This window comes from Zootoca vivipara, chromosome 7 (assembly GCF_965207765.1).
Source record: "Zootoca vivipara chromosome 7, rZooViv2.hap1.1, whole genome shotgun sequence".
In the NCBI taxonomy this organism is placed as follows: domain Eukaryota; kingdom Metazoa; phylum Chordata; class Lepidosauria; order Squamata; family Lacertidae; genus Zootoca; species Zootoca vivipara.
In genome coordinates this window covers 48,259,807-48,284,739 of record NC_142590.1, presented here as the reverse complement: position 1 = coordinate 48,284,739, position 24,933 = coordinate 48,259,807, and the positions used below count along the sequence as shown (strand labels likewise).

General features: G+C 43.2%; 2 protein-coding genes across 4 annotated transcripts in view; both read right to left on the bottom strand.

Moving 5' to 3' along the window:
* SORT1 (sortilin 1) overlaps nucleotides 1–4,585 on the bottom strand; it is a 58,975-nt gene extending 54,390 nt beyond the window's left edge. For both annotated transcript variants that reach the window (XM_035121786.3, XM_035121787.3), the window contains exon 1: nucleotides 4,342–4,585. In XM_035121786.3, coding sequence (XP_034977677.3) covers nucleotides 4,342–4,524 — 183 coding nt within the window. In that variant the 5' untranslated portion in view covers nucleotides 4,525–4,585. The remainder of the gene's footprint in view (nucleotides 1–4,341) is intronic.
* Nucleotides 4,586–10,264: 5,679 nt separating this feature from the next.
* Nucleotides 10,265–24,092, bottom strand: PSMA5 (proteasome 20S subunit alpha 5). 2 transcript variants are annotated; one of them, XM_035123620.3, is made up of 9 exons: nucleotides 23,915–24,092; nucleotides 22,163–22,229; nucleotides 18,083–18,209; nucleotides 16,420–16,487; nucleotides 15,089–15,196; nucleotides 14,930–14,988; nucleotides 13,129–13,231; nucleotides 12,397–12,483; nucleotides 10,265–10,544 (listed from the first exon to the last, which is right to left on the bottom strand). In XM_035123620.3, exons 1-9 carry the CDS (start codon nucleotides 23,941–23,943, stop codon nucleotides 10,467–10,469), a joined length of 726 nt encoding a protein of 241 aa, XP_034979511.1. In that variant the 5' UTR covers nucleotides 23,944–24,092; the 3' UTR covers nucleotides 10,265–10,466. The 2 variants fall into 2 exon arrangements, with proteins under 2 accessions (XP_034979511.1, XP_088530261.1); XM_088674135.1 differs by lacking the exons at nucleotides 22,163–22,229; nucleotides 23,915–24,092 and adding an exon at nucleotides 20,369–20,464 and having other exon boundaries at nucleotides 18,083–19,946.
* Nucleotides 24,093–24,933: the final 841 nt, after the last annotated feature.

Here is a 24,933-nt window from a genome sequence, read left to right as displayed (position 1 = left end):
AGAAGTGTGCATGCACACGAAAGCTCATACCAAAATATAAACTTAGTTGGTCTTTAAGGTGCTACTGAAGGAATTTTTTTATTTTGCTTCGACTCAGACCAACACGGCTACCCACCTGTAACTAGAACTGTTCTAAGGTATTACTGTTTATGGACCTTAAGATCCACCACCGAGCATACCTGGAGACACAGTCCCGTAAGTACGAGGGTCCTAGCTAAAGTGGTGCTTCAGGTTAAAAACAGTTTCAGGTTAAGAACGGACCTCGGAACGAATTAAGTTCTTAACCAGAGGTACCACTGTACTGGGATTTCCAAGTTGGAAATGACGTCCAGGGGGAATTTCCAAAATGTCCCGGATCACAGTTTGGCACTGGTCTAAAAAAAGTTTGTCTAAAAACACCACAATTTCAGTGGTTTCATAAAAATAAGCTCAACAATTTGGGGGGGGGGGTTCCTGGTTTTTACTTTTTGAAATATGGCAACCCTAGTCAAAGGAACCAGGCACGTTTAGTTTAGAGAAGACGAAGAAGACATGACAGCACCCTTCAGACTCACTGAAGGGCTGTCGCATGGAAGAGTTTGTTACTTCCCCAGACGGCAGGACTAGATCTAATTGGTTTAATTTACAAAAGGATAATTTTTGGATTCAACCCTAGGAAAAACTTCCTTACAATAAGAGCAGTTCAACAATGAAACCAACTACCTAAGGAGGCTCTCCCTCACTGGAGGTCTTCAAGCAGAAACTGGAGAGCCATCTGTTAGGAATGCTCTCACACTGGATCTCCTGCAACAAGCACATGGTTTGGTCTAGATCAGAGCTTTCCAGACTGTGTCACAACACATTAGCGTATTGACTGCAATGTGTAGGTGTGTCGTGCAAACACTCCCCCAGGAGAGAGCACCTGCCAGGTCACTAGTAAAGCTGAATTAGTGTATTGCAAAACGTGTGTGACCAATATGAAAAATGTTTGGAAAGATCAGGTCTTGATGTCCTACGAATTGCCTTGATATATATAATACATTGAAAGGTGTCACGACTCCCCTGGTAACAAACTGTTGCTTCCTGCAAAAATGGTCAACACATTTTTAAAAAGTTTATCCCACCCACTTTGAGAACCCTGTAAAAGCAATAAATTTATTGGCTCCAAAACACATTCTGGGGCACAAAAACAGGAGGCTATAAGGCATGTCATCTACTATTGTGCTACTATTTATCACTTAGTGTTTATAAAACAAGAGGCTCACCATTTAAGTAAGGCAAGGGGAATGGAGAGGAAAGAAAGATGTGTGTGATTAGTTAAATGACACAGCAAATGCTCAACTTATTTTGTTTTTAAACACACCAACAGAAGGAGCTAGGCAAACATCCAGTTGTAAAAAAAATGTTCTAATGGTAAGGAGCAGCAAATGAGAATGCATGGAATTGGGAGGATATAATTTTGGTTTAACAGACTATAATTTTGGTTTAACAGAGGTCAAAAGAGAAGTGGAAAAAACACGGCAGTAGAGAGAGAAAGCAAAATTAATGGAAATAAAATAAGTAACATGGTCACAACAACAATAAAATTGTGAGTTTAACAAAAGAAAGATTTGAGAGAGGAGGCCTAAGCAAAAGGTGTTGCAACTTATTAAAGAAAGAGATAACAAGAGTGAACACAAAATTATTGGTTGCATCAAGACAGAGATAATTGTTAATATTATAAATATTACCAAGATAAAACCCATGAAATTTAGCAGCTCAGTGAGCACTGGGAGAGAAATTAAGACTCCAAAGCAACACCAAAATTACAAGCTTGAGGGATATAAGAAATAGTAGACCTACCAAGCAGAAGAAAATGTAAAGCAGGAAAAAGAGAAAGGAAGCAGAAACTTGTTTTTTTTCCAGCATTCAGTTTTAAGAAATGCATAGTCAGCCAAGAAAAAATAAATGGTGATGCATAGTTAAGAAAGTAATGAGAACAGGGGGGGGGGGGAATAACCAGTAACTACTTTCTTTCTTAACGAAAAGGCTGTAAAGTTAACTTGAAGATTCTAAGGTTGTTGTAGTAAGACATGATTGGTTAAAGGAATGAGGAAATTGGTTTGAGTTAATTGCCACTCACACCAGGGGCGTACCCAGGATCAAAATTAGGGGGGGGCAAGGGGCGGGGGCAAGGGGCGGGAGGGGAGGGGCCACAGTGGGAATATGGGCGGGGCTACGTGGCCTGCGTCCTCCCAGCTCTTCTGAGGAGGCAGCCCCAGGCTCTTGTTCCCGGCGCGAAGCTCCAGAGGCGCGCGGGGAACGCAAGCCTGGGGCTGCCTCCTCCGCACCTCCCAGGTCTTCCGAGGAGGCGGCCCCAAGCTCCCGTTCCCGGCGCGAAGCTCCAGAGGTGCGCGGGGAACGCGAGCCTGTGGCTGCCTCCTCCACTTACACTCCCCGCTCCCGCTTAGCGCTCCTCCGCTTACGCTCCCCTCGCGCCTCTGGAGCTTTGCGCTGGGAGCCGGAGCCTGGGGCTGCCACGCTGCGCCCCTTAGCCTTTTGCTTCTGGGGGGGGCAATTGCCCCCTCCTGCCCCCCTGCCCACGGCACTGGTCGCCCCTCTGGGCAGCTCGCCCCATCCCCCGGGTGCGCTGTTTCCCTCCGTCTCTTACGTTTACACCCCACCGCTTTTGCAGCTCGATAGTGGGAGGGGGAGAGGAGAAAGTGCGATGGGTTATGGAAAGGGGAAAGGGCAGCTGGCTTCTAGAGTAGGGCAGCTGCCCTAACTTGCCCCGTGGTGGGTACGCCCTTGACTCACACCACCAATAAACTTTCTCTGAGAGCAGCTGGCTGGTAGGGATTAGTAAAGTACAGCAATACTCCCTTTTTGAGACACATGACAAGGGAACACACATTTCTGTTTCATCCAGATATTATAGAGTCCAATTTGGGCAGGTTGATATAACAGGGAACAGCCCCAGCCATATTACTTATACTTAGAGGCAACAAAGCCATATTATTTGATTAACATCCATCTCCTACATCATTCTTCCTCCAAGTCAGGGGCAATTCACAAGCCAATTGCTACAATGAGAGTTATGCAATACTCATCACTCAGTGAAGCAGTTGTATGAGTGTTTCAGCATAAGCTCAACTAACAATTCAAATGAATTTTACCATGTCAACCCTAAATCCACTTTCAGCAGCTTTTACGTTAGCACAGTAAATACTGGTTAATTTGTACGCCAAGTCCATACCTGGTAGATTCAGGTGAACTGTTTATGCACCAGTATGCCCTGATTTATGTAGTCACTAAATGCAGACTATCAAGCAGAACTTGTTTATTCTGAAGGGAATCATTGTGCAACAGACTACAAAACTAACAGAGGCAGATTTTTGCAGGGTAGCCAATGAATATTTGCTGCAGAACCCCTTCAGAAAAAGTTCCACCCATTCTAAACACACCAATTTAGGGCTCGTTCACATGTATAGCAGTGAGCTTTGGGGAAATGGGTTGGTGTCAAACTCTAGAAACTTCCTGCCATGCAACTGCAGCTGGTCACATGAATGTCAGCTTCGTATACTGAACACAGCATACATCAGCTTTTAACACAAAATGCAGTGGCTGTGTGCAGTGTTGTAAACTAGCCTGTGAATGTCAATGATTCTCAGCTATGAAGGTCCCACAAATGTGAGGGGAAATGCTCTCAGGACCAAACCAAATGAGGCAGAGGAGGCCAGTGATCAGCATCTTCCACATTTTAAGCCTCAAAACAGTCTTGAGGTTGCTCATTTGATTTGGTGAAAGTGGTGCTAGCAGAGGAGAGTCCACCCATTCCTTTTGCATCGTTTCTCCATCTGTCCTGCTTCACCATCCCTATGCACCAGTCCTTCTCGTCCTTACACAACTACCTGGCCATTCTACACTCTCACTTCTACAGGTGTGGCTCTCTCTCTCCACCTTTCCACATATGACCTGCATCATCACCTCACTCCAGCACAAACAGGCACACTCAAGCTTCTTAATGCTGCCTATTTCTTCAGCGAGAGGTGGCTGGGTTCAACCCTCCTTTTAAGCAACGTTGTCAACCGGCCTGGGAACAGGAAAAACTGCTGCCTGCTGCTGCCGTATCTTACGCGGTTGTCAGCGAAACACACTCTGCACATGTTCAGAGGCGCCGCCTTTGACCCGACCGCGAGAGTTCTGGGGCGCCGAGGCGAGGCCAAGGCTGACGCTGTCTCAGGTGCGTCTCCCTCCCCGCACCTGCGTCAAGCTCCATTCCGCGTCCCTCACCTGCCTCCCTCATCACCGGCCAGAGCAACACCCCCCCCCCGCCGCGCCCGCCTTTGCCGGCGCCTCCTTCGCCGCTCCCTCTCTTCTCACCTGGTGGGTGCTGTTGCCCAGCACCTCCAAATCAAAGCCGCCGTCTCGAGGGCCGCACACTCCCTCGGATTCGGACCGCCGGACCCGCGGCGGCGCTCCCGCTCCGAAGCGGAGCTCACGGCCGTAGAGCGGGGCCGCCAACAGCAGGAGGATCCCGGCGCGCATCCAGCCCGACGGCTCCATCTCTGCCGCCGACAACAACCTCCACCACAGAAGTCTCTCCTCAGAGCTCGGAGGCGGTTCACCCCCGCCGCCCCGCCCACCAACGCCTCGATTGGGCTGCGCCGCTCAGGTATGCCGAAGCCATTGGCTGCGGGAGGTGGCACTCTTATCTCCCTTTCAGGCAGCGGGCAGCCTCTTCTGACAGCTCCTCTCCCATTCGCGCAGCGACCCCAGCCTCTATTTTCTAAGTGGTTTACAGGGCTGCCAATTGCGGCGCAGCAACCAATCCTGCCCCCACCCCCCTGTGGCCATTGGCTACCTCCTAACACCAGCCTCCTCCTCCTAATTCTCTAGCTGGGCAGCATCACCCCACTTTGGAGAGCACCTTGCCCATTGGCTAGCTGCCTACCAGCGTTTCCCCTTACAGCTCCTAGGAGTAATCTTAGCCTCCTCGCTGCTGTGCTCCGATTGGTTAGAAGAGGGTGGAACTAAGGCTTTAAAAAAAAAATTGGCGGAAATTCGATGCTGCTTTCGTCCTAGGGATTCTTGGGAGTGGCTTGGAGCGTTTGGGATGGAGATTAAGACCAAGATAGGGAGACTTTTTTCTAATTTTCACATACTGGTATTTGTTACATTTGCCCACTTATATGGGCAAGCAAATAGTCCTTTGGGGAAGGATTCATGGGGGGGGGGGGACAAGGTTGTGAGCCATTCTGGGTTTGAAATCCTCTTCTGCAGTTAAATCACCTCGCTTTTGTTTTTGAAAAACAAAAGCATACCAAGAGAAATGATATTTAGATCCTTCCCAATATGCCGAAAATGTACAGTACTGCAAGACATGGGCTTAAAACCTACACATTTACTGAGGAGTAAATCCCATTGACTGGAGTGGGTAGATTGTGCTTTTAGTGTGTCTTTATAGTTTTTAGAGTGCCCCAAGCATTTTAGAGTATATTTTTCCCCACAGTAGCTTAACATGGGTTGCTGCTCTGAGAGTTAGTATATCCTATCTTGGTGCATCCAGGATCCAAGTTCTTTATTCCTCCATGATGCTTGTTTTACTTCATTCTCTCAGCAGTATTGTTAAAGCATAATCCCAGAGTCAAAAAAGCACACCCAGTAAATTTTGAACACCCTTTCTCCCTCCTTTTCCTTTTCTTTTTTGATGATAGAAATGGCTTGACTAAATGTGCGAAGCCCTAGTATTGGAACAGAGCAAAGATACATTATTTATTCTCTCTTCACTCCTCATTGCCATAGAGCCGGCAATTATGGCATTTTGCTAACGAGCAACACAGGCACATGGTGTTCCTTATACTGCTCTCACAGTACTGAAGGTTTTTTTCCTTATGAAGAGGAAGGTATAATGTGTCCTACTAACAAAAGTAGCCATCACAAAAGTATCAGGGGAGGCAGACACCTAGTTATGAGTACGAAAAGCAATGGTTCATGACACAGATGCCCTTCAGATGATGCAGCATATATGTATTTTCTGCAACCAAGTACAAAATGTAGCGTAAGTAGTGACTCCACATAACTAAAGCCTGATCTTTAGGACAATGGTATTGGTAAACTGCCAGCACACCTCACTCAGTTAAAAACAGTTTAGCACATTCCACTTCCATTAATAACAATGGAAAAGTACATACTTAATTAAATCTTTCTTAACAGAGCTGATTTTGGCTGGATCATGGATCACCATATATAATTCAAACTAAAGGCAAAATGAAGTTTTAAGGTTACATATGAACAAAGTTGTTAGAAACTGAGCACTTAAGGATAGTTTTCAGAAATGATAAATCCTTGCATTCTCGATTACTGTTTTTAATGGGCTGGACAGTGAGGTATTCTTAATCCAAGTCACACAGGAAACCAAGGCACAGACTCCATGAGATGCCTTCATTGAACCTTTATCTACTAGGTCGTCTTGTTTGTAGGAATGGAAGTATGGTGCTGCTAAGGAGTTGGATAGCCAGATGAAGAATCTACAGACTCTACTTTGACCCTCCTTTCTTCTACACAACTGAAGACCCAACAACACTGCAGCCCTCCTAGCAAGCAATGGGTTAACAAGTGTCAAATTATAGCTAGAAAGCAAAGGCTTCAAAGTATGAACAGGAAACCAGCACATAACAGAAGCATTGCAACATGAATTCATGGGAGAGGGGGAAGAGTTGACACCTACATGCAAGAACCACAAGTTGCTGAAATAGTGTATAGTTATTTCACAAAAAGTATTACAAAGCATTATGGACAAAAAGAGAGTGGAAATTAACCAAAGAAAACAGTTGTATATTCTGAATGTCAACACTAGAGACAAATAATTTGGACAATAAGAACTTTGCCAACCAAATCTCCAAACCTATCAGGGTTGCAAGTGGCCATGCTATAGGATGGTAATCTTCTGAGGATATTGATCACTTGCCCCCAAAAAGAAACACGCAATTATATAATGTACCAGGTAAGTACAGCTGCTGAATCTGGAGTCCTAGGGTGGGGAGGTGTATGGAGAAAGAAGCACACAACCAGGAACAAACTGCCTTTACTCAACAGTTCACTGGAGGCAGTCTTGGGGGGAAAGGATGTAATGTATACTGGAAAAGTTAGGAAAAACTTCAGCTGCAATGCCATTGTACTCTATTGCATTAAGTAAAGTCACCTTAGAGAACCTTGAGTTGCAAAGGAAATATTAATTACATAGTTCTACTACTGTAGCACTTCTGTTGTGCCCCCCCCCAACCTCCTAAAACAGATTTAGGGGCCATGGAGGGAGAGGGAAGTTCCATTGTAAAGCCAAAAGTGCTTGCACTAGCAGAACTGTTTAGTAAGTTAATTAAGTAGTAGTAGCAGCAGCAATAATAATAATAATAATAATAATAATAATAATAATCCAGAACTGTTAGGAAATCAGAAAATGGCTTTTTTAAAATAAGGATTTAAAAATGTTCCTGAAACAGTATCACCAGAAAAGCAAGAGACTGCAAAAGAACGAAGAACCAAGATTACAATTATCTTTGAAAATATCTGTCAGCCTTCTAAAGAAGACAATGCATGAAATTACAGTTCAGGGACTGCTTTGTTGCACCCAGACATGTCACACCCAAGTTACTGTATGTTGTGAGCCACAATTTAATGGACCAAGTTGGGGTTGGCTGGTTGTATCCACAGATCACTATTTAGAATAGCCGCTTTTCATACTTTATATTTTGTAGGATGGTCACTTTGAAACACGGATCCTTAACATCTAAAGTCATAGACTATAGGTGTGCAATTCTGGCAACATGTTACCTTGTAATGCATATGGTGGGTGCACACGGGCACAAAAATTGGAAGTTGCCATATATATATATTCGAATAATATTCAATACATCCAAAGTATTTTGGTACCTCTCGACAACAGCTGGTGCAAAAACCAGCTAATGATCCAAAATGTCTCTAATTGAACAGATGTATTTGCTTTAACCTATGGCTACAGAATAAATACATCTGTACAAGCAACCAAATTAAACTATACACTATAGAAAACATAATTTGGCACAGCTGTTTTGGTTTGGTCAGCATCAGCTATGGACACCTAGTATGATGTATCTAAAAGCTGCCAAAATAGAAAGCAGGTACAAGAAACCCTCAAGAAAATAGTATGTTCCATGTGTATTGGAGCATATAGTGAAACAGATCCTGCAGATATGGAAGTAGTACACGTTATCCTGCAGTGTAGGCAACCAATAGCTGACCCAGGAAAATGAGGAAAGAAAGCACCATGGAAAAGTTCGGCATCTTGAACACATTAAAAATGTGATTTAGATCAGTTAAAGAGTCCAGTATTTGACCTTGTAAACTGAGCAAGGACAAAAAAATTGTTTCAAAAATTAGTGAGCCTCCTCCTACCTTATTTGCCCATGTTAGTTTGCATTTGAAATGTGCAGGCAGGCATACCTACAGCTGCAGTACAGATTATTTACTTTCAGAGTCTTTCATGGGCTAAGGAAACACACTTTTCAAGATTTGACTGTAGTAGGCAAAAATTGAATCACTTCCGCTCACAGAAAGACCGATGAGAACAAAGTCTTGCTTTTTGGTTTGAGAGAAATCATGGTATGATCACATGGTCTCTGGTACCAGCAACAGCGCCTAAAGCAGAATATAAAAAGCCTTTGTCTTTAGTGCCAGGGAAGGTTTTTTGCACAGAGCAAACGCTAGATGAAAAACAGCAGTTCTATATTCCAAAAAGGCTTTAAAATGCACCCATTCAAGCTTATCCTGTGATGTATCCATTCTTATAGATAAGCAGAAGGCACAGACTAGCCACCTGCTATGTGGGTCATTATCTAGCCCAACATAGGCCTGTCCTTTTTCTGCTTATTGCTCATTAAGACCATTAACTTCTGCTCAGCCAAAGTATAGCCACTTAGGGCACACACAATCATTTCTGTGTTAATCTTTGCAATACTGTGTTCAGGATGCAATTACAGCTCTCATTACTGGCAAAATATTTTTATAAGCACCAATGACTGCTAGGCAAATATTGCCTGCCAAGCTGTTAAATGGGACAGACAATTTTTAACTTTCGTGAATGAGTAATCCTATAACTTCCCATTTTACCCAACCTGTTTGATATCACATTGTTTGTTCTCGCAACAGCTTAGATTACTCTAGCCTTGCTAATATGCATTGGAACAACAAAAAGAAATGAACAAGGGCATGGCACAAAGTTACCACGCACTCCTGTTCTAAAGTGAAAATAAAGCCAGTTGGCCACAGTATCAAATATCTAAAAAGCAAGTCAGACCAGATAGTTTGTTAAACTTTTAAAAATGAAATCAGCAGGCCTATTTATCTGACAATTCAGTTCTTATCTAGGATAGAAGGATATCCTCTCCCATAGGAAGATACAAGGTGCAAGAGAGATCAATTCACTAGCAGCTAAATTCTGTTGACTCATTAAGAACATGTGTTCCCACACGAGGGAGCTATGCCATTTGAGTGTCTAGAAATGGAGCTCCAGAAGTGGATTTTGAAGGCTATGTGTCTGGGAGTTTGATTATGAATGCTGCCCAGAAAAGGAAGACAGCTCAGCACAGTAATGTTAGATTAGAAAGGTAACAGAAAATTGCCCCGTGTTAAGTGAAGTACTATACAGTCATGCCTCATGTTACGTTTGCTTCAGGTTACGTGTTTTTGGGTTGCGGACCACGGGGAAACCTGAAAGTACCGGAATGGGTTACTTCCGGGTTTCGCCGCTCGCGCATGCACAGAAGTGCTAAAATCGCGCCTGCGCAGACACAGCACTTCAGCTTGCAAACGCTGCAGGTTGCAGACGTGCCTCCATCACGGATTACGTCCTCAACCCGAGGTCCCACTGTACAGTAATCTTAACTGTAGTGAACAGTATAAATGCCCAGAAAGTTAATATTTTAACTGTGCTACTTACTCAGGTGCAATCCTCCAATATGAAAAAGGGATTTGGGGGTCTAAAATGTTTCCCCACAGCATACTGTATCAGTGATGTTTGTTACTGTTGCCAGGATGGGAGGTGATTTGGTTTAAAAAAAAATGAAGTGGATAAGCAGTCAACTGAAGTTAAGAGTCTCACTCTGAAATATCATACGATAGTTGTAACAGGCACCAGAGAAGGGAGCCCTGAATTTGCATTGGGAAATTGCACTTCCACTCTCTTCTTGTCCCAACGTTTCCAGTTTGGTCCAGCACCAAGTTGAACCATTCCTCCAACCCCATAACTTTTATTATAGAAGAATTGACATAAGAGTAACAAAATGATTTATTCTAGTTTCCTCTTACTGAAGATCTTTTATATGTACAGAAACTGTAAAAAATATTTTGAGCCTTTGTTTAAGAGCAGGCATACTTGCTGCTGAAATAAAGTTACGGGCACTGGAAAAAAAACTGAAGAATCAGTTTGCTGTGATCAGGGAATGAGGCATTTGGAGAGGTTCTCTCCCTCATCAAATATCTTTGATGACATCTTCAAGTTCTTCTTTTGTGTACATGTGGAACTTCTTCCCAGGCTGCACTGTTGCAAGCTGCAAGGACAGGGAAAAAGGTTACATATGCTTATGTACATTACGAAGACATAGCACAAGACATGTCAGACACATCACTGTTGGAACTCTTTTGGCTCATGGACTGTTCCAATCTAACACATACCAGATTCCTGAACAGCTATGTGAAACTTCTAATGTACTTTATTTCTCTGTAGCAGAGGCAAAACCAAGGAGCCTCTACTGAACATGCCTGGGTTCAGCTGCTCCTTTATAAAAATGAGCACGATAGCTCTTATCAGGGCTTTTTTTCAGCTAGAATTTGCCAGAACTGAGTTCCAGCACCTCTCAGATGAGTGCCATTGCCATTCTAAGAAAACATGGGAGGTGTTCATCATGAGTTCTGGCATCTCTTTTTCTAGAAAAATAGTACTGGCTCTTACTGTGCAACCCATTTCTCCAAAGCACTTGAATCCAGTGTTCGTAATTCCACCCCTTTAAAAAAGGGTGGGAAACTGTCAATTTCAGGATCAAACTGGGGGATTTTCTGCATACAAAGCAGATGCGCTACCAATGAGCTATGGTCTTTCTAGTCCACAGAGCTAAGATTAAAAATACAGAAGTCTCCCTGCCTCCTCTCCATGTTAGATGTTATCAGAAGCACATTCTTAAAAGCATTTTGTGCTTTTTAACTGCAGGGGCAGACTACGAAAGGGGGACACCAGAGATTTAAAGAAAAGTGCAAAGTGTAACTAAATAACTTTTTCTCCCCCTCTCATGATACTAGAAACTTAGGACCCACATCACACATTACTCACAAGAAGGGGCAAAGTGTGTAAAAAGGTACTGTACCTTTGACCCTGCCCCCTGTTGTTGCATAGCTTCCCCCCTCCCTGCCACAGCTCTGCTTCCACCATCCACACCTTAGCATGGGCATCTAATAGGGAAGCCCTCACACATAGATCTCTATGCATAGGGGCTTCCCTGAATCTTGGAACTCTAATAATGTATATTGCTTCTGAGCCTGAAGATTTTCCCTCAGTGCACACAGAACTTGCTCCCTGAACTTGTATTAAAAACTCATACTAGAGATTCGCCATTGCTTCAGATCTTATTACAGAAAGTCATTGGAAGTCACACAATTTTCATTCCATCTAAAACTTGAGTTCCAAGAAAGCACTGCTGAGCAAAGGAAACTTCCTTCTTAAAGAAGGTGCATGATGGCAAACAGGCATGTCCCCTAGATAGTATAAAACATTTTCTAGAAGTCCTCACCACAGAAGATTTTAACTAGCTGCCTTGGGTCCCTTCAAGGGAAAAAGCAGGGAATTAAAATATATAACAACAACAATGCTCTGAGTTCTGTTTTCACTTTCAAAAAAACCTGCCAGGAAATGAATTTCCAGAATCCGACAGCAATTTAATCAGAGCATTCTAGCTTCTATAAAATTCAGTTATAGAACTTGAGAGAAGCACCAAGGTAGTGACCAATTCTAAAGAGCCTCTCAAAAGGCACCAAGATGTTAAGAAGTTAGGGCTGCTATTATTTGGGCAAGAGGATGCAAGAACTCTCACTTCAAGGCTAAAGAGTGTCAGAACTATCAAAGCTGCTATTATAAGTATGAGATCTTTAAAGATGCATCTCAAATTGGGCATCTGGTTGGGTACTGTGAGAACAGGATGCTGGACTAGACAAGCCATTGGCCTGATCCAGCAGGCTCTTCTTATGTTCTTATGCAAAGACATGGAATCCCCTATGAAGAAGCAAGTATTAGCTAAGGGACATAATGCCTACATGTGACAAATCTAAGTCACCTGACATCTTTGTTGTCATCCCCATGCTGTAGACACAGGTGGAAAATGCTTGCCTTTATCAAAAGAGCAAAACACATACCTCAATGTTAGTTGCATTCAGTTTCTCCTCCATAACTTGTTTTAAAATGACAAGGGATGACTTGATTGCTTCTTTCAGTGTCATTGACTGTAAAGAGAAGTTATGAAAGCTAAGCATTGGTGCACATGACTGCTTTAAATCTTTATACCGAGATTGTCTCCATATAGCAAACAATCTGCTTGTTTAGCAAAAGCTAAAAGAAGTTTGCAATGGCACACAAGAATTTTCCTTTCTTTTTGGTACGACATTGTATACAAACGCCTGGATAGAATAACTGCTCTACAGAATGGTTTAGAATGAAGAGCTGGTATGGAATTAGCTATAAATCCTTTGTTAGAGAAGTATTAATAGAAATCTTTGTACATACTTGATCACAACTTACTACTATAAGAATAACTTTATAACTAAGAAATGTAGTGTTCAGTTACTGGGCATAGTACATTGCAACTAAAAACTGTTATTAATTGCTTTTGTTGGTTCTCTCTATGCATGTGGTATACATTCTACAATCAAAAAGGTGACCAAGTTATCCCCAAAGAACTCCATTTACATCAGGAGGCACCAGCTGCTTTACTACACCCTCATAATAGAAATATTAGGGACCACGTGTCAATTGCAGAAATGCCATTCTTGTCTCTTTTGCCCCTGTTCTTCCACCAGGGAACTGCAGCAAAGAGTGTTTTATGGGACCAAAAAATCAAGATATGCTTTTTTCAGATCTCATCCTATTACCTTGTGATAAACTTCTTGCAGAGAGCTTTGTGCACCTTCTGAAGCTGATCCGATTGCTCTTGCATCACACTGCACAAACGTCCCAGAAGGGTCCATGTGAAACCTACACAAGAAGAGGCAATGGGGTATGAGTAGATGGAGCTGGTAGACAGCTGCCCTGGATACAGAATTGACCTGCGCCTCCATGGACAGCTGTGAGTCCAAAATGACTCCCAGGCTGCACACCTGATCCTTCAGGGGCACAGTTACCCCATTCAGGACTAGGGAGTCCTCCACACCAGCCCGCCCCCTGTCCCCCAAGAACAGTACTTCAATAAACAGTACTTTAATAAACATTTTTTGCAATTTTAGATTGCAACTCTCTTATCTTTTAGTGCACGTAACCCTTTGTTTTAATCACGCTCTCAACCCTTGCTCATACTGCTAGCTCCTCTACAAAACTGAGGAAGGCTTGCTGCTTTAAAAAGAGCTTGGAGCTTTGAAGTATACAGAGTTTCTGGTTACAAATGCTCTCCCAACCCCACCTAAGGAATGTCATAGCAGACTACAAATATTATATTACCAATAGTTCTGCTAGTACTTTAGAAAAGATTATTTGCATACTCCCCTATTCACTCTGAATGTTTACATGTTCAAACATTTGGGATTTATGCAAGTGTCACATTCTGTGTAACAATGTGCCACTTAGGCAGCTCTGAGAATATACCTATAGGAACCAAGTAGACTGCCCTTTCACCCCAATCTTATAGATAAGGCATAGGGAAGCTTTTAATGTTTGATAGATTTATGTATTTTAATATTTTGTTGGAAGCTGCCCAGAGTGGCTGGGGGAACCCGGCCTGATGGCTAACCCGGCCTGATGGCTGGGTATAAATAATAATAAATTATTATTATTATTATTATTATTATTATTATTATTATTATTATTATATCTACAGTGGAATGCGGTAGCTCAAGCCAACATTTGACTGTGACAAAATTAATCATGGTTGCACTACTGTAGCTGGTTTGCACCGACTGAAAAATTTATTTTAAAGCAGCTTACTGTACAGGGTAATAGTCTCCAACCCTGCATCAACAATATTGCCACTTATTGTTTCTATCCTGCATAATAGCTTTTCACCGCTATTCAAACTTTAGTGATTATGACAGATGCTGTAGCATAATATGGCTAGGATGCTGCTGCAATATTCTGAATCAGCTTGCATTATCAATCCAATGTATTGCCACCTATTTACTGACACAGTATCTCACAAGGTGTCAGATACCTCCCCCCCCTTTTCAGAAGGGTACCCCATTTCCTACCAATTGCACAACAGGTAGACCAGGGGTCCCCAGACTACGGCCCCCGGGCCGGATGCGGCCCAATTAGCCGCCCAATCCGGCCCGCGACGACCCCCGCCGCTGCCGCCCGCTCTTATGGCGAGCGGCGCGGCAGCGATCTTCAAAATCGGCAAAAAATTGCTGAAAATCCTTTGTGCGCATGCGTATGGGCCTCTCCCGACCCGGAAGAAGTCATTTCCGATGCACTTCCGGGTCGGGGGAGGCCCATACGCATGCACACAAGCGATTTTCGGCGATTTTTTCCTGACCGTGTGTGTGTGCGCATGCGCACGGGCGCGCACTCCCCCGCCCTCTGGCCCGCTGCGCGCGCACTCCCCTGCTCTCCGGCCCGCCGCGCGGTCGGCGCGACGGGCACCGGCCCGAAGCCCGGTAAGTCTGGGGACCCCTGAGGTAGACACACTGCACTTGAACATACAGTACAAAGAAAACAGAGCAAAAGAAGTAACGGGCAACTTACAGCTGAGGTCCCTTTTCATCGACTCCTCCAAAGAGTAGTGCCACACCAAATGGCCTTGACTGGAACATAATCACAGAAGGATCAAGACTTTAATGGCTGAGTAACTGGGTAAGCCAAAGATGTGCATGCAGAATATAACTGGCACAAGCACCTACTCACCATAGCACCTGGATCAGCATCTTCTTCTCCAAACTGTAATGCTAAGTTGGACACGGCCTGTGTCACACTCTCTACAGTCATGATTTCATTGTATGTAAACCAGTGATTCTAAGACAAAAGAGCAGGTTGATCTCTATAACTTTTCACACAGAGAGACAGAGCAAAGTTACAACAAATCAAATAAAGGATCTTACTGTTACAATGAGCAATGGCCAATTTCTTCTGCTTGGAGAGCTAGCTAGTCCTTGGCCCCACTCTATGGAAGCAGCTTGGCTAAGAAGGGCTTAGAATGCTGTCGTCGTCGTCCGCCGCCCCCACCCCCCGCCAGAAGCTAAAATCCTAAAATGGTCCCTAACCCCAATCCTGAGAAGACACTTCAGGATGCTAGGGGGCATCTTCTCTAATTATGCACTAGAGTCCTCAAAAACTGGCTTTTGTTCTAGGCAGCACTGTTCCCCAAGTAACAATGGTGTATATCTCTGAACAGAACAAAGTGAGAGTGTGCTTACCAGGGAAGAATTACACAAAAGTTTCACATGCCAATTTCATTGTGGTGCCATTAGGGAGGCACAAGGAATTGGGTACAGAATTAATGTGATTCATGGGCCACCAGCTGGCCATTCCTCTTAGAACACCTATGTATCATATAGCCCAACTATCTGATGAAGGCGAGATACTGTACATCAACTCTACAAATTCTATGATTCTATGATTTACAACACATACTTACTTAGGATGTTTTTAGATCTCTCTAGCCACTGGGAGCTGTTTTTCATAAACAGTTCCTATACAGGTTGGGAGATTATAAAAATCCTACCACAGCATCTTCTGGTTGGACCATCTAAACATCATCCCAGCCACAGAGAAGTCACTCATAGAGTGGTGACTCTTATGCAGTTAGGGGAATTAAGGCCCCTCAATCTTTCTTAACTACCTAGAAAGGATTTATACCACCACCTGGGCAAAATGATGGAGCTCACTGGCTAGAACAAAGAGGGCAAGAATAGTGTTGAATTGTTTCAGAGTGTATGTATTTTCTACATATTAAATAAGCTTCTTCCAAAAACACAATGACAGGGTACCCTGTTACATCTTAGACTCTTTTAATATTCAGGGTAAACAGGAAATCATATATTGATAAAGGAAGAACAAGAAAACCCTATGCTGACCTTTCAAAGTTAACCTTCAATGTTGTTTATTCCTTAGATAAGGACAGAGATTCAGGTTGCTCTATATTCAACTCTGTCGCCATGTTCTACTAATAAATGACTGACATTAACAAAAGGAGGAGGAGGGGAGAGATGCAACACGGATCAACATTGAAATGTTACCTGTGTCTCAACTCTTGCTTTGTCAATTAATGTCTTTGCATCAGCTATTAAACCACTCATTGCACAACCTGTAAAAAGAGATACACAAGCTTTAGTCTGCTTTGGATCCAATTTGCAAGAAGTAAAAAAACAGTTTTGATTTCCCAAGCAACTTAAAATCCCTATGAACTCCGTAGTTTAACTATACACCATGTGAAGAAGTACTTTCTTTTGTCTGCCTTGAATAAAGACACTTTGTCAACTCCCATTTTCAATCAAAAAATTTTTTTTCATGCTTTGAAATCTGACCAAGAGGCCAAAGCCCCTGGATAGGCATTGCATTTTTTTCTGGTTTAACTGGCAAATGCAAAGATTTAAGATCGCAAGCCAAACTGTATTTGGAATCCTTCGGCTTTCTGACAAAGTGGTATTTATTTTTATTTTAAAACCTTATTAGTTTCTCAGATACACAAAGCAGACCCATGTCCATGAGAAGTTAAATGCTCACAAATATAGATAGTACAGAGTAGTGTGTTAATCACTTTAATGCAATGTTCGAAACTCCTATTGTTCTAGGCACATTTTGCAACAGGGAATTGCATTACTGTGAGCAGTTTCTGAGTTCTGGGTGCAATACTGTGCCTAAGATTTCAGATTAAAACTGCAGAGTGGAGTTTTTCTGCCTCCCCACTTCCAGCTATTCTCTGAAGACTAGAGAAGAGACCCTCTTAAGCAGTGCTTTTTTCCTAAAAACATGTTTAGGGGTACTCTCATTTTGACTCAAGAAAGCCACCATTTTATAGTTCAAATCGGGGAAAATAAATACAGTACATGGACAAAAGTACAAAGATTCACAAAATGTTTAGGGATATGTGTACCCCTGCGTACCCCCAGAAAAAAGCACTGCCCTTAAGAATACATGGGGGGGTGGGGGGGCAGGGGAAGGAATAAATGAATGTCATTCATTTTCAGCTTTGTATTATCACTATTTAAAAAGCATGCCTAGACATTCCATAGTTGTGCCCATAACTTAGGTTTAAGGTGCCATTTAGCGCCTAGCTTTCATACCTCAGTTTCTAACAGTGCGTTCATGTGCTACTAGAAATATGCAAATACCAGTGTTACATCTTCAGAGTTGATTAAAAATACAGACAATTGTCTGTGAACAGTAAAAAAGTTAATGGTGTACTAGGGAAAAATCCATACTGAAGAGATGATATTAATATTAAACACAAGGAAAGGAAGGTATAAAAATGTAATGTATTTAAGAATACACCCTAGTTTTCTACTGTGGTGTGTGCGTGCCTATGCAAGAAACTGTCTTGAGTAGAGGACAGGCTAACATTAGTGATCCAATCAGTGAGCTTCCAGCACAGAAGCTGGCTCAGGATCAAGCGTTTACATTGCAATTCCCTGCCTCCAAGTTCTAATTTTGGGGACACACTTTCACAAGTGAGGTCAACCAGAAGCAAGTTACAGCTGCTGCTTCCTACTTCTGCAACTATGTCCTGCTGGCCTGGAGCCTGGAAAACCAGTGACTGCCACCATTAAATATTAATTCCCCACCAAATAAAGTCTGCACATAACTTTGTAGTGTACATTACAGGATAATTTCTCACTAAGAGACTTGCATCACACACTACATGATCTACTGTAGAAATAAGTGAGATTTTGTGACCCTTACCTATATGAGCATCTATTTCTACAATTTTCTCAATACTGCTGGGTTCCATAAGTGGAGAGGTGATCCTCTTCTCCACAGCCAAGCAAACCCCTTCTGCTGTCTGAATTCCAATCGCTGTGGAACCAAGCTTTTAAAAAAATTGAAAGGAAGAGGAAAAGATTAGTGCTACCAACCACCTTTGATATTTAGTGTATCTGATCTATATACTTAAGAGATGCACATCTTAACGTACATAACTGGTGATAATCAGATTCAGAATATCAGAAAAAACTACAATCATGTTTTACTTACATTTGTATTCTTATTCAAATTATTATCTGCCCTTCACCATAAGGTTCCAGGGCGGGTTACAACAATATAAAATGAAACATTAAAAATACTTAAAACAAATTACAAGCACAACTAGAGGGGGTCCTAAAACATGTATCTCAAGTGTCAAAGGCCAGGGTAAAAGGGTATCTCTTCAGCACACAATTGAAAATAATTTAAGGTGTCTGGAGCACCTCTATGGAGAGGGAATTCCACAACTTAAGAGAGTGACACAAAGAATGTCCTCTCCCAGATCCCTCCCTCTAACTTCTGAAAATGGTGGAACAAACAAGAGCGCCCCCTCCACAGATAACCACACCTAAGACAATCTGTGGGGAAGGTGGTGGTCTTTCAGGTATTTGGGGCCTAAATCATCTAGGTGTTTTTTCCCCTTTGATAAAGATTTTTTATTTCATTTATACAAAATAAATAAATAAAACAGGGAACAATTCTAACAACTTTATAATAGGCACAAAGAGTAAGTACAGTTGAAAATGGGTTAAATTACAAAATCGAAGTATGAAAAAAGTGAGAATAAATATGTCTTAACACAAAGAAAGAACATGGGTATTGTTGTGAACTGGTCTTTAGCTTACTGTAAAAAATTATAATTACGCAAAGCAATGCAAATATTTTATACAGATACATTTTAGTTAGAAAACAGTGGCTTATCTAAGATAAGCTCTCTACTGATATTACAAGTTAAATTTTCTCTGTCTGAACTGCAAAATAGCACAGTTAGAAGCACTCAGGGATTATTGATAATGCAGTGAGCAGAAATGAACTGGGAACAGTGTTTGAAGACATGTGGATTGCAAAAGCTAAGGCTTGCTCTGGCAACACGGAGTCCCTGCTGGACTCTCAAAACCTCTAATTGTCATTACCATAATCTTTTAATGCTTCTCTTCTTAATGATGGAAGCATATTGAAGAGTAAATGTGGGATACTTAATGATGAATGCACAACTGTTGTGTCCTGATTCTAATAAGCCTGCACAAATATATTGTACTGGTTCCAAGGCCCAGAGCACAAAATGTACAGCCCATCACTGCAAGGACTAGTGGATCCAGAATGGCTAGTTACCATATAAAGCTCAAAGCAAGTCTGATCGCGTTTGTTCTTAGAAGGGACAATAATTACTGATTTCTTAAAATTTAGTTGCATGCAAAGCATGATAGAAAGAAGTACCCATTTAATTTAAGTGTACTGTACACAGAAGTCGTCATCTAAGGTATACAGACATCAACTTTATTGCTTAACTTAATACTGTAGTGCAATCCTATTCATGTCTCCTTGGAAGTAAGTTCCACTCAGTTAAATGAGACCTGCTCCCTTCTAGGTAAGTATGTATAGGATTGTAGTCTTAATGAGTTTAACATTTTACAAAAATTCTAATTTTATGCAGATTAATACAATTAAAGAACATCAGGTTAGGCACAACAACAAAACCAAAGCAAGCACAGCTGCTTAGTCTGTACCATCTAAACTTCTGTGATCTCAACAAGCAGCACAAGCTTTGGATAAAGTTGCTCAAATTGTACACCTCACTCTGAAGCTATGGCTTTGAGCAGGGTTCCCCAGATTTACCGGGCTTCGGGTCGGTGCCTGCCGCGCCGGCCGCGCAGCGGGCCGGAGAGCAGGGGAGTGCGCGCGCAGCGGGCCGGAGGGCGGGGGAGTGCGCGCCCGTGTGCATGCGCCCACGCACACGGTCGGAAAAAAATCACCGGAAATCGCTTGTGCGCATGCGTATGGGCCTCCCCCGACCCGGAAGTGCATTGGAAATGACCTCTTCTGGGTCGGGAGAGGACCATACGCATGCGCACAAAGGATTTTCGGCGATTTTTTGCCGATTTTGAAGATCGCCGTCGCGCCGCACGCCGTAAGAGCGGGCGGCGGCAGCGGGCGGCGGGGGTCGTCGCAGGCCGGATTGGGAGGCTAATTGGGCCGCATCCGGCCCGGGGGCCGTAGTCTGGGGACCCCTGGCTTTGAGATTCCCCATTTCAACCCATCCAGACTTTGTTGATGACTTGTGGAAGTCATAATGATGATGATGATAATTTATTATTTATATCCCACCCATCTGGGAGTTGGTAGTTCACCACACTTCAATCAGTATGATTTATCAGCAGAGTATATGAGAGCCCCAGCAAAGTCTTCAGCAGAACAGCTTCTTCCAGAGTCCCTGATTATGGGGAAAACTCCTCTCTCACACAGTTCAAAGCAGGTCCAAGTGCAACCATGTGGAGATCTCTGGATGCCAGGTTGGCAACTGACATCTTCAGCTGGCTAGCCTCTCCAGCTTTCTTAAGCAGGTAAGCAGAAGAGCTTATTTATTACATTCATATCCCAAGGATTACATGATTTACACACACCCCACCGTTAATCCCTACAATAACCCTGTGAGGTACAGTAGGTTAAGAGGCTGTGCCTGGCCCAAGGTCACCCAGTGAGCTTCATGACCGAGTGGGGATACGAACCCTGATCTCCCAAGTCCTACCGTAGTCCAACACTCTAAACCAGGCATCCCCAAACTTCGGCCCTCCAGATGTTTTGGACTTCAATTCCCATCTTCCCCGACCACTGGTCCCGTTAGCTAGGGATCATGGGAGTTGTAGGCCAAAATATCTGGAGGGCGCAGTTTGGGGATGCCTGCTCTAAACAACTACACCACACGGGCTTCCTAGAGTACTTCTGCTATGTCAAGGCAGACGTCAAGGCAATAAACAACTATTTTACATTTAGAAGACAACTGAAGGCGGCCCTGTTTAGGGAAGTTTTTAATGTTTGATGCTGTACTGTTTTTAATATTCGGTTGGAAGCCGCCCAGAGTGGCAGGGGAAACCCAGCCAGATGGGTGGGGTATAAATAATAAATTGTTATTATTATATTATTACTATGGGGCAGCTATAAAAATTAAATAGGTAAATAAATATGGGGAAAGCAAAATGTCTCTTAGAGAAGGATCTGAAATATTTTCCCTGAAGCCTGAATTTGTTTTATTCTGGATAGTTTTACTTGATGCTTTAATGTGTTGTAAACCGCTTTGAGATTTTTTCTTTAAAATATGAAGTGGTATAGAAATGGTGGTGTCCATAACCTAGGTTTAAGGTGCCATTTGATGATTAGCTTACTGTATATGAGTTCCTAACATTGATTCAAAGTATCTAAGTGTTTATTGTCACCAGACATAAGACAAAGCTAAACACTACTGTATTATCTATTATATACCGTTCTTCTGGTCATAGCAGTCAAGATACATGTGTACAGAGAGATCCATTAACACTATCACCACGCTAGCTAAAACTGCTGTGTAAAACCCACAACCTCTTTCCCTGACTCTCACTGATTCTGAGTCAGACAGTGATAGAAACAAATCATCTAACAGGACAGGACAGGACATCAACAGAGAAGGCCATAATAAAAGCAATGCGCTAGAGCAGGCATCTCCAAACTTCGGCCCTCCAGATGTTTTGGACTACAATTCCCATATTCCCCAACCACTGGTCCTGTTAGCTAGGGATCATGGGAGTTGTAGGCCAAAACATCTGGAGGGCCGCAGTTTGGGGGTGCCTGCGCTAGAGACTATTATACCCATCTCTACATGTAGGTATATTTCCTGAACCAATGGGAGAGTGAATGAATCAGCAAGTCATACATTTAAGCTTGCTGGTGTTGCTATGGTAAACACTGTATAATTTAACCCATTGTTCACATTACACCAACAGACTTGAGGGGTGGTATTTACAGAAGAGACTCAAATGCTTATTGTACCTTTATAGCTTCAATGGCATATTCCACCTGGAATAATCTTCCCTCTGGAGAAAAAGTGTTCACACCCCTGAAATTGAAAGAAAAAAGTAAACTCAGAGCATAATCCTATGCATTGTAACTCAAAAGTAAGTGTTCCTACTATCACAATCTGAAAAATATGAGTCAGACTCTTGGAAGTGTCAGGAAGTTTACAAACAGAAATAAATCGTGCTACATCCTGTAAGAAGCAAGAACTAGGTATGCTTCTTTCACTGAGTGGGCAGGTGTGTAAGTGTTTAAGTACAGTCATACCTTGGAAGCCGAACGCCTTGGCTCCCAAACAAATCGGCTCCCAAACAACTGAAACCCGGAAGTGAGTGTTCCAGTTTTCAACAAAAATAATAATCTAGAACAATGCTTGTGCATCTATACCAAAATCTACCAAGGGCCAGTGTGGGTTTTAAAGGCAGAATAAATCATTTAAAGTGAGTTGTGATTTCTATAACCACAAATTTTCTGTGTTACCTTGCATAAATGAGAGGCCACCAACCTCACCTGGGGAAAACCTAAAGTACCTAAAGTACCTTTCAACCAATTTTCCAAGAAAAAAAGATTCAAGCCAGAATTTGGCACTCAAGAGTCTTAAGAGTCAGAAATAAATATGAACTAAAACTAAATTATTTTGTAAAGTGAGCACCCAAGGAAAATTGTGATACTGTAAATCCCCAAGGATCACAGGGAACTGGGCAGTATTCATTTGCTAGCTGTTTGTGTGATGTTACCTAAGATTCAACAAATTAATTTGAGACGTTCTGCATAAGTTAATTTGCCCACTGTCTTATAAGTACAGAAGTGTTGTTTAGTTTCAGTTTATTGAACATGATGAATCATTCATAACCTTTGTCAAATCGGTGCAACTGAAAGCAAAAGCTTGAAGACTCCATCACTATGACTAAGGAAACTTTCTGAGGCCTTGCCTCTGCAACAGTTCAGATAATACAAGGCTACCATTACACAATGCAAGTTCTGTCAGTTATAGATTGGAACAATCGAGAATTTTGCCAGCATTGAAGTACAAGGTTAACTTTGTTTTTGTTTTTCTAAACAGCATACAACTTAAGGGACACAAGCCCCTTCACAACTCATGTTTGCCCATCACTGAGAATGCATATTTAAGACAAACTGGACCTGGAGGCAGAGGGGATGGGGAGCAACAGGAAGAGGAGGTTTGTTGTGATCAGCCTACATTACAAATGAAAATAATTGGAAACCTGTGTAGAGTCAGTAACACTCATTGCATTACTGATGTAGTAGGTGCATTACTTCTGCAGGACAGAATTTTCCAATTTAGCCTTCATAAATGTATGTCCTCCACTCCCACCTGACTGGAGAAAAGGGAAGCCCAGAAGAGGAGAGCGGGGTTGCTTCCCTCAACTTGCGACTTGCTACTGTAACGGGCTTCTGCTGAGCAGCACAAGCAAGCGTGATGATAGCGCTTCCCGCGATCTCCTCTCTGGCAGGAGGTGGGTTAGGCGACTGTTCTCAAGCCCTTCGGCTGGCCCGAGGCGCTTCAGTCTCTCGAGGGGAGCAGAGACTTCCGAAGGCCACCCGCACCCCCGGCCTCCATGGACCCTCGCAGGGGGAGGGCGGAGCCAGAGGGAGGGAAGGCGCCTCTCACCGGCACCCGAAGGCTGAAGCAGGCAGGCCGCCCCGCAGTGACTCAGCCCCTGACTAGGCGCAGGCCGCGCTCCCTCACATCCTACCCGCACTTACCTGTCGTACTCCGAGCGAGTGAGAAACATGTTGGCGGCGGCGGCGGCGGCTGCACCGGAAAAGAACTGAGCGCACGCGGGGCACGGAAGTTGCAGGTCCGAGTTCGAGCCCCCACGCTAGGCCGGGGATGGCTGAGGCCCTGTCAGCACAGTACCCGGTTTCACAAGCCACTGTCGCCCCGCGCATGCGTTGAACGTCACGCCGTACGCGCTGCGGCTCGCCGGCCAATCAACTTCTCGCGATGCCGTCGTGCTATTGGTCTCAGAAACACTCGTACCGAGCCCAGATTGGCTAATGGTTGCCATGGTCTGTGGAGGGACCTCAGGCCCGCCCTTTCTTCTACAGTATCAGCCACAGGAAATCGCCAAGGAAGAAGAAGAAGTAGTAGTAGCGGCGGGTCGGAAGGTGCAACTGTAGTGGGCGAGGAAAATGCTTTTTTTTTTACTCAATGCTTATAAGGAACAAGCTTATTCTGAGGGACATCAATAAACTCATCCATTCCAGAACTGGCAAAGTAAACTCATTCATCCGACTGACAAAGGCACTCTTATTATGATTTTGATTTAAATTTATTCATCGCTTTTCACAGTGAAAAGTGACAAAGCGACTTGCAACAAGTAAAACAAAAACAAAAAACAAAGATAGCATACAAATCGCATTAAAACAAAGTATAGATTCCCATCCAGAGGTGTTTCCCAGCCTTGCTGCCTAGTGAATTTTAAGCTAAAGATGCCAAGGAGTGAAACTGGGACTTTATCCATGTGTTGTACTCATTCAGATACTGTACTGCGTCGCACTGAGCTATGATAGTCTGCCAGCCCTGGATGTCCCCCCTCGCATATCTGCTCAGCTGTAATAGCATACTCAAATTCATCGTGATTCAGGGACTCTGAGGCTCAGGGATCCACAGCTGGGAATCGGAAAGTTGAATTCAAGGGCCACACGCATAGTTCACTGAAAGAACTGAGAGTTTGAAGAGTATGGTAGAGAAAGCCAAAAGTAGCAGTAGGAGACTTTAA

Bases quoted from the DNA above. Each gene is read 5' to 3' on its own strand.
- PSMA5 (XM_035123620.3), bottom strand. From the start codon at position 23,943: ATGTTTCTCACTCGCTCGGAGTACGACAG. The intron at 22,230-23,914 runs GTAAGTGCGGGT...TTTCAATTTCAG, and splicing joins ACTCGCTCGGAGTACGACAG to GGGTGTGAACACTTTTTCTC. The intron at 14,989-15,088 runs GTGAGTAGGTGC...ATTATGTTCCAG, and splicing joins ATGCTGATCCAGGTGCTATG to TCAAGGCCATTTGGTGTGGC.